Raw genomic sequence first — 14,282 nt, forward strand, 5'->3', positions numbered from 1 at the left:
TAAAAAAAAAACTGGGCTTTCTTTTTAAAAAAATTGGGCAATGGTTTGTTTTAAAAGAATTGGGCCTCTCAATTTAAAATTTGAAGTGTTGTTGAGTTTTTTTTTTTGGGGCTTTAAAATTTAATTGGAGAAATAAGATGGACTAAGAAAATAATTAATCTTGGGCCAATAATTTAATTTTGGGAAATTATTAAATTAATTTCTTATTCAAAGAACGAGGATTTCTATCCTAAGTCCGAAATGAATATATATTGGCGAAGAGAAATAGTACGGTAATTTAATTATACGCTTAAATAAATTTTAAGAAATTTATTTCGACGTCGTGGAAAAATGCGAGGAGCCAACGGAGGAAAGAATGGGCGTAAGCGGCCGACCGGCGCCGCAAGCGACGCCTTGGGCGGCCGCCGAATAATCGAAAATGCACGAAAACCGAGGAAACGAATTAAAAGATTTTAATTAGAGTGCATGCATTCTAAAATGTCTTCGTTACCGAGTTTGATGTGAACTTTATGTATTTACTGAAAAGGTGGTTCGCATGCACGCTAAAGTCGGAACGAGGAACTTTTTACGGAAATCCTAAGCTTTTGAGGTGGGCTTTATTACTTAAACTCTTTTATTTGAAATGATATGTTATGGTGAAATAAGAGCGGTTTAAAATAGTATGTCATGCCGTATTTTATGTTTTGAATTGCCTATCTGATTGTCTACTGGGATAATATCCTACTATACTTTTATAGTTAACGAATTCGGGTCTGACTAGGAAGTGAGTCCCTACTCGGACTAGTGCACTGATAGGGATCGTGAGCCGTCCCCTAGGTCGGCCGGTCCAGTGATCGAGATTGTGGCCACATTCTCGTTTCACATGATAGCTCAGATATGGTACATGATTGGGGTTGATGATTGCCTGCAGGCACTATTTTTATTAAAGGAATGATTTAGTGTTTCTCGGCCTTTTTAAAGTAAAACACGAGATTCACTCGATGATGGCTTGACATGTTTTAAATGATAAATGTATTTCGGGCATGAGTTCACTGAGTGCATCAAGTACTCAGCCCCTGCATATGTTTTCCCTATGTGCAGGTTGAGCGTGGACGGGGGACGGAGGATGTTGAGCATTGGACAGAGACAATATTCAATAAATGATCCGGTTACTATTGTGTCTTCATACATAGTAGTAGCTAACTCTCAAATGCTTCCGCTATGTCAAGTTTTAGAACTCTGATGTTATCTTTATTCTGTTGGACTACTTTTCCTACGAATTTTGTTGCTTCGTTATTTCAGACTATAATTTGGTAATAGAGTTCATCTTTTGATCTACATATCGTACCCCTTGATTGTTTTCCCCTTTCTTCCCCGCTTCTTAATTCCTCCACTAGTCGTGATCCACCGTGCTTTCTATCTTTAGGAAGTGCGGTCGTGACACATAGTGAGCGCAGATGGAATTCGAGTAGACCCCGCAAAGGTGGAAGCGGTACAGAAATGGAAATCACCAACCACACCTAATGAAATTCGGATTTTTCTAGGACTGGCGGGATATTATCAGAGATTCATCGAGGGATTTTCTATGATAGCAAGGCCAATGACTCAACAACTAAAGAAGGGGGTCAAAGTGAATTGGACACCGGAGTGTGAGGCCAGTTTTCAGTAACTAAAAGAGAAGTTGACCACTGCACCAATTCTCGTTGTGCCAGAGCCAGACACTAACTACGTGGTGTATACCGATGCATCAAAAGTTGGACTCGGATGTGTACTTATGCAGAATGGAAAATTGATTGCGTATGCATCAAGGCAGTTGCGGCCACATGAGTTGAACTATCCGACGCATGACTTGGAGTTGGCAGCAGTTGTACATGCTTTGAAGATTTGGAGACACCATCTTTATGGAGTTCGATGAGAGATATATACGGACCATAAAAGCCTCAAGTACTTCTTTGAACAAAAGGATTTGAACATGCGCCAGCGTAGATAGCTTGAGTTGGTGAAGGATTATGAATGCAATATAAACTGTCACCCAGGAAAGGCGAATGTAGTGGCTGATGCCCTAAGTAGAAAGTCTCAACCTCTATTGGACACTTTTCTCACGAACGAAGAGAACTTGATACGAGAGTTCTATAAAATGCGATCGGAGGTAGTGAGAGCACCCGAGACAGTGGAAGGAAGGATCGCCACCTTGGTATTGGAACCCGACCTAAGGGCTAGAATCGTGGAAGCTCAAAGACGTGATACTTTACTTGAGAAAATCCGTTCAGAAGTGAGGACAGAGGAGCAAGAATATTTTCACGAGGAGGCGGATAATGCCCTCACATTCAAGGGCAGGTTATGCGTGCCTAGAGACGAAGGGCTTAGGAATGAAATAATGAGGGAAGCACAAGAAACACCATATACTGCTCACCCGGGGAGTACCAAGATGTATCGAGATATGAAGAGACAGTTTTGGTGGAATGGCATGAAAAAGCATGTAGCGGCATTTGTGGAGAGGTGTCTAGCATGTCAGCAAGTGAAAGCTCTACATCAACGACCATATGGGAGACTACAACCACTTGAGATACCGGAGTGGAAATGGGAGCACATTGCAATGGACTTCGTGACCGTATTACCAAGATCCCAACGAGGAAACACTGTTATTTGGGTGATTATTGATCGTCTCACAAAATCTGCTCACTTTGTGCCGATTCCTGATACCTATGGAGCCAATAAGTTGTCTAAGATGTATGTGAAAGAGATCATATGTTTACATGGAGTACCAGTGACTATTACATGTGATCGTGATGTGAAGTTTACCTCTAGATTTTGGATGAGCCTACAACGAGAGTTAGGCACTAAGTTTACCTCTAAGATGTATGTGAAAGAGATCATATGTTTACCTCTAGATTTGAGGATGCTACGTGGGAATTGGAAGACAAGATGAGAGAGAAGTACCCAGAATTGTTTGAATGATCTAAGCAAATTTCGGGACGAAATTTTTGTGAAGATGGGTAGATTGTAATACCCGCTTTTTTTCTTTCTATCTTTTAAGCTAATATTTTTGTTTTGAGACAATTGGTTGTGAACGGAAATCGTGAATGCTTGAGTTATTGTTGATTAATTGTGTGGTGTAAGTTGTCGACGAGATTGAGGTGAGATTCGTCGATGGGAAATTTTGGGCGTCCGTACGAGTACTTGGAATAACACCAAGTACTAAAAATAAAATACCACAATTTAATTAATACTCTAAATCAAATATTTGGGCCAATCATTTTTTCTCTATTGTTCTAGCCTTTTATTTCTTTTTAGTTAACCAAATTTGGAGAAGCCCAAAATATTTATTAATTATTGTACTCCTCCTGCAGCCAAATTTTAGTCAAATAAATTTCTCCCAATCCCATGACTATACGGTTTCCTCCATATCTCATTCTCTCCTTAAGAATCTCCAACCAAATAACCCCCTATTGACGCCACATATATATTCCCTTTAATCTCAGCAAATTACCATCTTCCGTTCTGCAATTCTTCTCCTCCTCCGTTAAGGTAATTTTCTCCTCCTTCAATTGAATTCGAAAACCTCCATATTTGTTGATTCCATAACCAAAAATCTCAAACATCACAGTGTAAAGGAGAAACTGGGAGAGCTGTTATTACCTTCTGTGTGCAAACTTTTCTTCTTTCCAAAGGTATACCCATAAATCTCTGAACCCTCTGCATTCCAGTTCATACTTCACGATTCATACACTCACTGTAGTTCACGGAATTGAATTTCATAAACTGTTGAAGGAGACATTCTTGATAAAGCTTGGATCTTTAGTGCTTTAGTAGCCTTGTTTTCTTCAAATTCTCAAATTCATAAAATCCCTATCTGCCCATGAATATTTGAAACGAACAACTGAGAAATTTAATGAAAGATTTAAATTCTGGAACAAGGAAGAGAGAGGAAGAACAGAGAGGGATTTGAGGGAGAGGGAGTTGTTTTGGGTTGATGAAGATGACGTGTTTGGAGGCTGGGAGTTTTAATAAAATTTATGGGTTCTTTTTTGAGATAAAAAGAGAGAGAGAGAGTGATATTTAGAGGGAGACAGAGAGTAATAAGAAAGAATTTGAGAAGTAGGGAGAGAAAGAGTTGTTGTTGGGTTTTTGAAGAAGACGAATTGTGGCTACAGGTATACTTTTAATATTTCCCCTTCCTTTTGCAAATGTGGAGTATGGAATATAATAATATTAGGTACTGTGGTGAAAGGAGTATATATACGTGGGTTTTGGTTGGGAGTATAAGCTGCAGCTCTTTTTTTTTGGGGGGGTTACGGTTGGGACTTGGGAGTATATTAAGCTACACAGTTTCTTTCTCATTCTTTAATTTTGTTTAATTGGGTTGGTATAGTTTATTAGCAAATTGAATTTATTGTATTGGAATTTTACATACCGCCTAATTTCGGTGATGACCGAGAGTTTTCTATGTTGGGAACTTTGGTGTTTAATTGATAAATCCGTTTGATTATATGTGAACGAAGGATAAATCGAGCACACACTTAGGATGCATGCATTGTTAAATTTATTATTTTGCAAAGTCTAATTTTTGCATATCATGATATTTTAAAAATGGTGAACTTGTGCACGTTGTTGCGGTTGGAACAGAAAGAGATTAGGGAGTTAAGCTGTTGAGGTGGACTTTCTTTTTATATAAGGACTATGTCCTAAATACTTTTTATGTGAAAGGAGGTGGAAAGTGTTTGTCTTGCCATGTTTTGTTTTTGAATGAACCTATCTGAAGTGGCTTTGCCATATATGGTTAATCAAATTCGGGTCCCAGTAGGGCCGCAAACCCTGCTCGGACTAGTGTACACCCTGTAGATCGTGTGCTATCTCTTTGGAGTTGGCCGGTCTAGTGACTTGGTTCGTGGCCACATTCCTTGTCATGTATGTTCAGATATGGTGATGGTGAATGTGGATGGAAAATGGTTGGCCAACCGAACTTGTGAAATATATGTTTTTGTGTACTTGAGTTCTTTTAATTAAAACCCCCAAGGTCACTTGATTATGGCTTGGCAAACTATGTTTTAGCATGTGTCCACTGAGTGCATCAAGTACTCAGCCCTGCATATTGTTTTTCTTACTGTGCAGATTGAGCGGCGATGGACGTGGAGGATGTTGAGCAGAGTTCATGGATTGTTTTGTCATGATTAATAATTGTTGGATTTATCGTGTCTTCATACTCAGCACTTTCCGTGTCTTGAACGCTTCCGCTAAGAGTCCTTTTCTTTAAAATTGTTTATTCGTGGAGAGTATAACTCATCTGAAAATTGTTTATTTTCCATTCTTAATTTACTTAGAGTTGGTATTATTGTTAGGATAATATTATGACGTTTTCAAAGTTAATCCAGTTATTAAATTTTTGGTCAAATGTGTATGTTTTTTTTCCTTTCTTCCCCGCTTCTTTAATCCTCCCATAGTCGCGATCAACCGTGTTTTCTATCCTTACAAAATGTGGGCGTGACAATTCTTTACCTATAAAATGATATATCCATATACATCAAACAATGTAATGTCTTTTTTTGTCATGATATAAATTACAATAAATTATTTCTATAATAGTATCCTTGACTATAGAAGAATTTTCTGATAATTTGATATTAAACCACTATAAATACGATGGCAAACACACACTTTCTAGATATTAGAATGAAAATAAATGTGCAAAATAAAACAAAAATAGTAACATGGACTAAACGAGAACAATGATCATGCATAATGATAACATAAAGTATGTATGTATTTAAACATTTTTCTTACAATAAAATATATTTTGCAATCTCAATTAACAACGACATATGCAAGTGGGAACAAGGGATACAATAAAAACACAAAAGATTCTTATTTTCAGTACTCGTTTATATAAAGAATTGGAATACACTGACAACACATTAAGAATTTGTGCTCCTTTTATTTTTGTACATGCATTTTCTTTCTGTTAGGTACTTAATTATTTGCGCTCATATTTTTTTTCCTAGATAATAAGCCGTTTACGTGCTGTTACGTGCCACGTGGAAACACAGGGTTGAAAGTATGTTGTGACTCTAATTGAGGATGCGACCTAGTGCTCCCCCGTTATATTGATTATATCTTTTCGTAATTATTTTCATTATTAACCAGAATATTTATATTTGATAAATTTCTTATGCAGGGTTTTACATTGGATGCAAATCCCATATCACCTTATAGTAGTATTTATTTTTATTAGAATATATTGTGCAAATAATGATAATAGTAAGAGAGTGAAAATTTGTTAAATTGGAAAGAGTACGTGCATTATGCTCGCACCATTTTCACAAAAAGCATTCCTTTATTTGTGAATCATTCTGCCTAGCTATTTCCATTTTTCAGTGAAAAACTCAATGAATTTCCTTTGACGATCTCTACATTTATGCAATAGATTCCCAATAAATATATTTCAATTTAAAGCGTAATAATATTTCATTTCATTAAGAAGGATCTCATTACCATATATCGAATATAGTACTAGCATTTATGTAAAGGATTTCGATTATAAATAGACCCATTCAAATCAAATAATACACAAAAATCGAAACTCACGTACAAAAGAGCAATAGTAAAGAGCCAAAAAAAGATGTCTTATTCTACCATAATATTTTTGTCTCTTGCCTTGTTAAGCCAATGCCATGCTGATTTGATAGCTGATTTGTGCACCAAATCCAACAATCCCTCCATATGCAACCAAGCACTGAGATCTGACCCTCGATCAAAGGGTGCTGATGCTCGAGGCTTGGCTAGGATCGCGCTTGACAATTCCTTGTCCGCCACACAAACCTCCATCAACGTAGCGAAGTCAGTGTCCAGCCCTAGCAACAAAGATAAAATCGATACATGTATCGAGAACTTTGATGATGCAGTGGGCAACTTGCAAGAGGCCAAGCCCTTGATACCGAAGCTAGACAGGCCTAACATCAGCACACTCCAAACCAAAGGTTCGACAGCTCTAACCGATGTGAGACTTGCAGCGAGGAATTTGGAGCAAGCGAACCAACTAAATTGAAGCAAGCTACTAATAAAGCATATACATTTATTCAGTTGCTCCTGATTATTGCTAATACTTTGTAATTAGCAAATAATTGGAATTATAATAATGTATGTGATAGTATAACCCACTTTTTTATTCTGTTTGATAGTATACTACAATGAATAAGTGGTTTTAATTTAATATGCAATATACACTATCGCTTGAGTAATGTTTACCTTTCTCACATGACTATTCTAATAGAGATAATACCAAAAGAATTTGATTTTGAACCGTATGATATTTTGTATAACCAACCTTTTATTCTATAAGAATAAATGGAAAAAATTGATGCATGAGCGACATAATTTTTGCTCTGTTGAGTCAAGAGAAACATGAGCGCATATAATAAAGTACCTAACAAAAAGAAAATGCTAGTGCAAAAAATTAAATAAAATAGGAGCACAAATTCTTAACGTGTTGCCACTGGATTCCAATTTTTTGTATAAACGAGTACTAAAAATAGTACTAATATTTTGTTATTTTTTATACAGTTGTGTCCCTTGTTTCCACTTTCATGTATCGTTCTTAGTTGAGGTTGCAAAAAATTGTTTTATTCTGTAAGAAATTTTTTTAAATACATACTTTACGTGATCATTATGCATTATCATTACTCTAGTTTAGTCCATGTTACTATCATTTTTTTTATTTTGCACATATATTTTCATTCTAATATCTAGAAAGTGTGTCTTTGCCATCATGTTTATGGGGGCTAATGTTGTGAGGATTCTTCTGCCTTTATAATTGCAATTTTAGTGACCTCTTATGCCTTTCCAATTGCAACTTTAGTGCTATCCACGGAGGATCAAATCTTAAGAAAAATAGCGTGCATAAATCAAGGAGGGAGTACTGAAATTAAAGGAAAAACAATTAAGTTAAAACAGTTTGCAGGTGTATCGCACAACTGCATGACACGTTCGTGCACCACTCACACTGTGAACGCAAAAGCGTGATAACACTAATTTTACATGTATTTAGATGTTCGAGTCCTGACTTGGTTTTACTATTATTATGCTATTTGAGCATATTTTTGTATATGTTTATATCAATGTCTATAAAATAGTTTTAATTGATTTATACCTTACTATTTGTAAACTTCTGTCAAAAATTCTATTTCAACGAAGAAAATCTATTCCAATCTTATCCTCTAGTATTTACTGAGTCTCAAGTAGCAATAACTATGATTGGAAATATCAAGTGGGTTAAATTGGGACACTATTTTTATAATAATATCAATCACTGTCCGAAAAAAAAAACTATATTCTCATTTAGTTCGTCCACCCAAATTCTCTATAATATTTTAGTTCTATTTTTAAATAGCAGTATTTGAATTAATTTTTCTTCTTATATTTCTTGTTTTACCCTTGTTGAAGAAACTCGTGCCATATATATAAGGACTACTTATATGGACAGTGGGAGAATCCTCTTTCAAATAATCACGAAATGACATATTTGTCTCATGCAAATTCAATATATGATTCCTACAACAATCTTTACTATAAAAATGATCAATCAATATCAAACAAGAAGAATGTTGATCTTATATTGTTATTTATGAAAATTTCAATGATTAATTTCTACGGTATTCTTTACCTATAAAATGATATATCCATATACATCAAACAATGTAATGTCTTTTTTTTTGTTATGATATAAATTACAATAAATTATTTCTATAATAGTATTCTTGACTATAGAAGGATTTTCAGATAATTTGATATCAATCCACTATAAACATGATGGCAAACACACACTCTCTAGATATTAGAGTGAAAATAAATGTGCAAAATAAAATAAAAATAGTAACATGGACTAAACGAGAACAATGATTATGCATAATGATCACATAAAGTATGTATTTAAACATTTTTCTTAAAATAAAATAATTTTTTGCAAACTCAATTAACAACGGCATATGCAAGTGGGAACATGTGATACAACTGTACAATAAAAACACAAAACATTCTTATTTTCAGTACTCGTTTATATAAAGAATTGGAATACACTGACAACACATTAAGAATTTGTGCTCCTATTATTTTTGTACATGCATTTTCTTTCTGCTAGGTACTTAATTATTTGCGCTTATATTTTTTTCCTAGATAATAGGCCGTTTACGCGCTGTTACGTGCCACGTGGAAACACGGGGTTGGAAGTACGTTGTGACTCTAATTGAGGATGTGCCCTAGTGCCCCCCGTTATATTAATTATATCTTTTTGTAATTATTTTCATTATTAACCAAAATATTTATATTTGATAAGTTTCTTATGCAGGGTTTGACATTGGATGCAAATCCCATATCACCTTATAGTAGTATTTATTTTTATTAGAATATATTGTGAAAATAATGATAATAGTAAGATATTGAAAATTTGTAAAATTGGAAAGAGTACGTGCATTATGCTCGCACCATTTTCACAAAAAGCATTCCTTTATTTGTGAATCATTCTGCCTAGCTATTTCCATTTTTCAGTGAAAAACTCAATAAATTTCCTTTGACGATCTCTACATTTATGCAATAGATTCCCTATAAATATATTTCAAGGTAAAGCGCAATAATATTTCATTTCATTAAGAAGGATCTCATTACCATATATCGAATATAGTACTAGCATTTATGTAAATTTGAAATATACGCCATTTATTGTGTTGATTTTTCGATTATAAATAGACCCATTCAAATCAAATAATACACAAAAATCGAAACTCACGTACAAAAGAGCAATAGTAAAGAGCCAAAAAAAGATGTCTTATTCTACCATAATATTTTTGTCTCTTGCCTTGTTAAGCCAATGCCATGCTGATTTGATAGCTGATTTGTGCACCAAATACAACAATCCCTCCATATGCAACCAAGCACTGAGATCTGACCCTCGATCAAAGGGTGCTGATGCTCGAGGCTTGGCTAGGATCGCGCTTGACAATTCCTTGTCCGCCACACAAACCTCCATCAACGTAGCGAAGTCAGTGTCCAGCCCTAGCAACAAAGATAAAATCGATACATGTATCGAGAACTTTGATGATGCAGTGGGCAACTTGCAAGAGGCCAAGCCCTTGATACCGAAGCTAGACAGGCCTAACATCAGCACACTCCAAACCAAAGGTTCGACAGCTCTAACCGATGTGAGAACTTGCAGCGAGGAATTTGGAGCAAGCGAACCAACTAAATTGAAGCAAGCTACTAATAAAGCATATACATTTATTCAATTGCTCCTGATTATTGCTAATACTTTGTAATTAGCAAATAATTGGAATTATAATAATGTATGTGATAGTATAACCCACTTTTTTATTCTGTTTGATATTATACTACAATGAATAAGTGGTTTTAATTTAATATGCAATATACACTATCGCTTGAGTAATGTTTACCTTTCTCACATGACTATTCTAATAGAGATAATACCAAAAGAATTTGATTTTGAACCGTATGATATTTTGTATAACCAACCTTCTATTCTATAAGAATAAATGGAAAAAATTGATGCATGAGCGACATAATTTTTGCTTTGTTGAGTCAAGATAAACATGAGCGCATATAATAAAGTACCTAACAAAAAGAAAATACTAGTGCAAAAAATTAAATAAAATAGGAGCACAAATTCTTATCGTGTTGCCACTGGATTCCAATTTTTTGTATAAACGAGTACTAAAAATAGTACTAATATTTTGTTATTTTTTATACAGTTGTGTCCCTTGTTTCCACTTTCATGTATCGTTCTTAGTTGAGGTTGCAAAAAATTGTTTTATTCTGTAAGAAATTTTTTTAAATACATACTTTACGTGATCATTATGCATTATCATTACTCTAGTTTAGTCCATGTTACTATCATTTTTTTTATTTTGCACATATATTTTCATTCTAATATCTAGAAAGTGTGTCTTTGCCATCATGTTTATGGGGGCTAATGTTGTGAGGATTCTTCTGCCTTTATAATTGCAATTTTAGTGACCTCTTATGCCTTTCCAATTGCAACTTTAGTGCTATCCACGGAGGATCAAATCTTAAGAAAAATAGCGTGCATAAATCAAGGAGGGAGTACTGAAATTAAAGGAAAAACAATAAAGTTAAAACAGTTTGCAGGTGTATCGCACAACTGCATGACACGTTCGTGCACCACTCACACTGTGAACGCAAAAGCGTGATAACACTAATTTTACATGTATTTAGATGTTCGAGTCCTGACTTGGTTTTACTATTGTTATGCTATTTGAGCATATTTTTGTATATGTTTATATCAATGTCTATAAAATAGTTTTAATTGAATTATACCTTACTGTTTGTAAACTTCTATCAAAAATTCTATTTCAACGAAGAAAATCTATTCCAATCTTATCCTCTAGTATTTACTGAGTCTCAAGTAGCAATAACTATGATTGGAAATATCAAGTGGGTTAAATTGGGACACTATTTTTATAATAATATCAATCACTGTCCGAAAAAAAAACTATATTCTCATTTAGTTCGTCCACCCAAATTCTCTATAATATTTTAGTTCTATTTTTAAATAGCAGTATTTGAATTAATTTTTCTTCTTATATTTCTTGTTTTACCCTTGTTGAAGAAACTCGTGCCATATATATAAGGACTACTTATATGGACAGTGGGAGAATCCTCTTTCAAATGATCACGAAATGACATATTTGTCTCATGCAAATTCAATATATGATTCCTACAACAATCTTTACTATAAAAAGGATCAATCAATATCAAACAAGAAGAATGTTGATCTTATATTGTTATTTATGAAAATTTCAATGATTAATTTCTACGGTATTCTTTACCTATAAAATGATATATCCATATACATCAAACAATGTAATGTCTTTTTTTTGTTATGATATAAATTACAATAAATTATTTCTATAATAGTATTCTTGACTATAGAAGGATTTTCAGATAATTTGATATCAATCCACTATAAACATGATGGCAAACACACACTCTGTAGATATTAGAATGAAAATAAATGTGCAAAATAAAACAAAAATAGTAACATGGACTAAACGAGAACAATGATTATGCATAATGATCACATAAAGTATGTATTTAAACATTTTTCTTACAATAAAATAATTTTTTGCAACCTCAATTAACAACGGCATATGCTAGTGGGAACATGTGATACAACTGTACAATAAAAACACAAAACATTCTTATTTTCAGTACTCGTTTATATAAAGAATTGGAATACACTGACAACACATTAAGAATTTGTGCTCCTATTATTTTTTTACATGCATTTTCTTTCTGTTAGGTACTTAATTATTTGCGCTTATATTTATTTCCTAGATATTAGGCCGTTTACGTGCTGTTACGTGCCATGTGGAAACACGGGGTTGGAAGTACGTTGTGACTCTAATTGAGGATGTGCCCTAGTGCCCCCCGTTATATTAATTATATCTTTTTGTAATTATTTTCATTATTAACCAAAATATTTATATTTGATAAGTTTCTTATGCAGGGTTTGACATTGGATGCAAATCCCATATCACCTTATAGTAGTATTTATTTTTATTAGAATATATTGTGAAAATAATGATAATAGTAAGATATTGAAAATTTGTAAAATTGGAAAGAGTACGTGCATTATGCTCGCACCATTTTCACAAAAAGCATTCCTTTATTTGTGAATCATTCTGCCTAGCTATTTCTATTTTTCAGTGAAAAACTCAATAAATTTCCTTTGACGATCTCTACATTTATGCAATAGATTCCCTATAAATATATTTCAAGGTAAAGCGCAATAATATTTCATTTCATTAAGAAGGATCTCATTACCATATATCGAATATAGTACTAGCATTTATGTAAATTTGAAATATACGCCATTTATTGTGTCGATTTTTCGATTATAAAAAGACCCATTCAAATCAAATAATACACAAAAATCGAAACTCACGTACAAAAGAGCAATAGTAAAGAACCAAAAAAAGATGTCTTATTCTACCATAATATTTTTGTCTCTCGCCTTGTTAAGCCAATGCCATGCTGATTTGATAGCTGATTTGTGCACCAAATCCAACAATCCCTCCATATGCAACCAAGCACTGAGATCTGACCCTCGATCAAAGGGTGCTGATGCTCGAGGCTTGGCTAGGATCGCGCTTGACAATTCCTTGTCCGCCACACAAACCTCCATCAACGTAGCGAAGTCAGTGTCCAGCCATAGCAACAAAGATAAAATCGATACATGTATCGAGAACTTTGATGATGCAGTGGGCAACTTGCAAGAGGCCAAGCCCTTGATACCGAAGCTAGACAGGCCTAACATCAGCACACTCCAAACCAAAGGTTCGACAGCTCTAACCGATGTGAGAACTTGCAGCGAGGAATTTGGAGCAAGCGAACCAACTAAATTGAAGCAAGCTACTAATAAAGCATATACATTTATTCAGTTGCTCCTGATTATTGCTAATACTTTGTAATTAGCAAATAATTAGAATTATAATAATGTATGTGATAGTATAACCCACTTTTTTATTCTGTTTGATATTATACTACAATGAATAAGTGATTTTAATTTAATATCCAATATACACTATCGCTTGAGTAATGTTTACCTTTCTCACATGACTATTCTAATAGAGATAATACCAAAAGAATTTGATTTTGAACCGTAAGATATTTTGTGTAACTAACCTATTATTCTATAAGAATAAATGGAAATAATTGATGCATGAGAAACATAATTTTTGCTCTGTTGAGTTAAGAGAAACATAAGAGCATATAATTAAGTACCTAATAAAAAGAAAATGCTAGTGCAAAAAATAAAATAAAATAGGAGCACAAATTCTTAACGTGCTGCCACTGGACTCCAATTTTTTATATAAACGAGTACTAAAAATAGTAATATTTTGTTATTTTTTATACAGTTGTATCCTTTGTTCCCACTTTCATGTATCGTTCTTAGTTGAGGTTGCAAAAAATTGTTTTATTCTATAAGAATTTTTTTAAATACATACTTTACGTGATCATTATGCGTAATCATTGCTCTAGTTTAGTCCATGTTACTATGGTTTTTTTTATTTTGCACGTATATTTTCATTCTAATATCTAGAAAGTGTGTCTTTGCCATCATGTTTATGGGGGCTAATGTTGTGAGGATTCTTCTGCCTTTATAATTGCAATTTTAGTGACCTCTTATGCCTTTCCAATTGCAACTTTAGTGCTATCCACGGAGGATCAAATCTTAAGAAAAATAGCGTGCATAAATAAAGGAGGGAGTACTGAAATTA

General features: G+C 34.0%; 2 protein-coding genes across 2 annotated transcripts; both read left to right on the forward strand.

Annotated features, from left to right (window-relative positions):
• Positions 1 to 9,788: 9,788 nt before the first annotated feature.
• Positions 9,789 to 10,280, forward strand: LOC121809022 (pectinesterase inhibitor-like). Its single transcript, XM_042209575.1, has one exon. The coding sequence runs from the start codon at positions 9,789 to 9,791 to the stop codon at positions 10,278 to 10,280; it is 492 nt and encodes a 163-aa protein (XP_042065509.1).
• Positions 10,281 to 12,980: 2,700 nt separating this feature from the next.
• Positions 12,981 to 13,472, forward strand: LOC121809023 (pectinesterase inhibitor-like). The gene has a single exon (XM_042209576.1). The coding sequence runs from the start codon at positions 12,981 to 12,983 to the stop codon at positions 13,470 to 13,472; it is 492 nt and encodes a 163-aa protein (XP_042065510.1).
• Positions 13,473 to 14,282: the final 810 nt, after the last annotated feature.

The sequence above is a fragment of the Salvia splendens genome, chromosome 6 (assembly GCF_004379255.2).
Source record: "Salvia splendens isolate huo1 chromosome 6, SspV2, whole genome shotgun sequence".
Lineage (NCBI taxonomy): Eukaryota > Viridiplantae > Streptophyta > Magnoliopsida > Lamiales > Lamiaceae > Salvia > Salvia splendens.

What these genes read in the sequence shown, in the direction of transcription:
- LOC121809022 (XM_042209575.1), top strand. Translation starts at nt 9,789, where the DNA reads ATGTCTTATTCTACCATAATATTTTTGTCTCTTGCCTTGTTAAGCCAA.
- LOC121809023 (XM_042209576.1), top strand. Translation starts at nt 12,981, where the DNA reads ATGTCTTATTCTACCATAATATTTTTGTCTCTCGCCTTGTTAAGCCAA.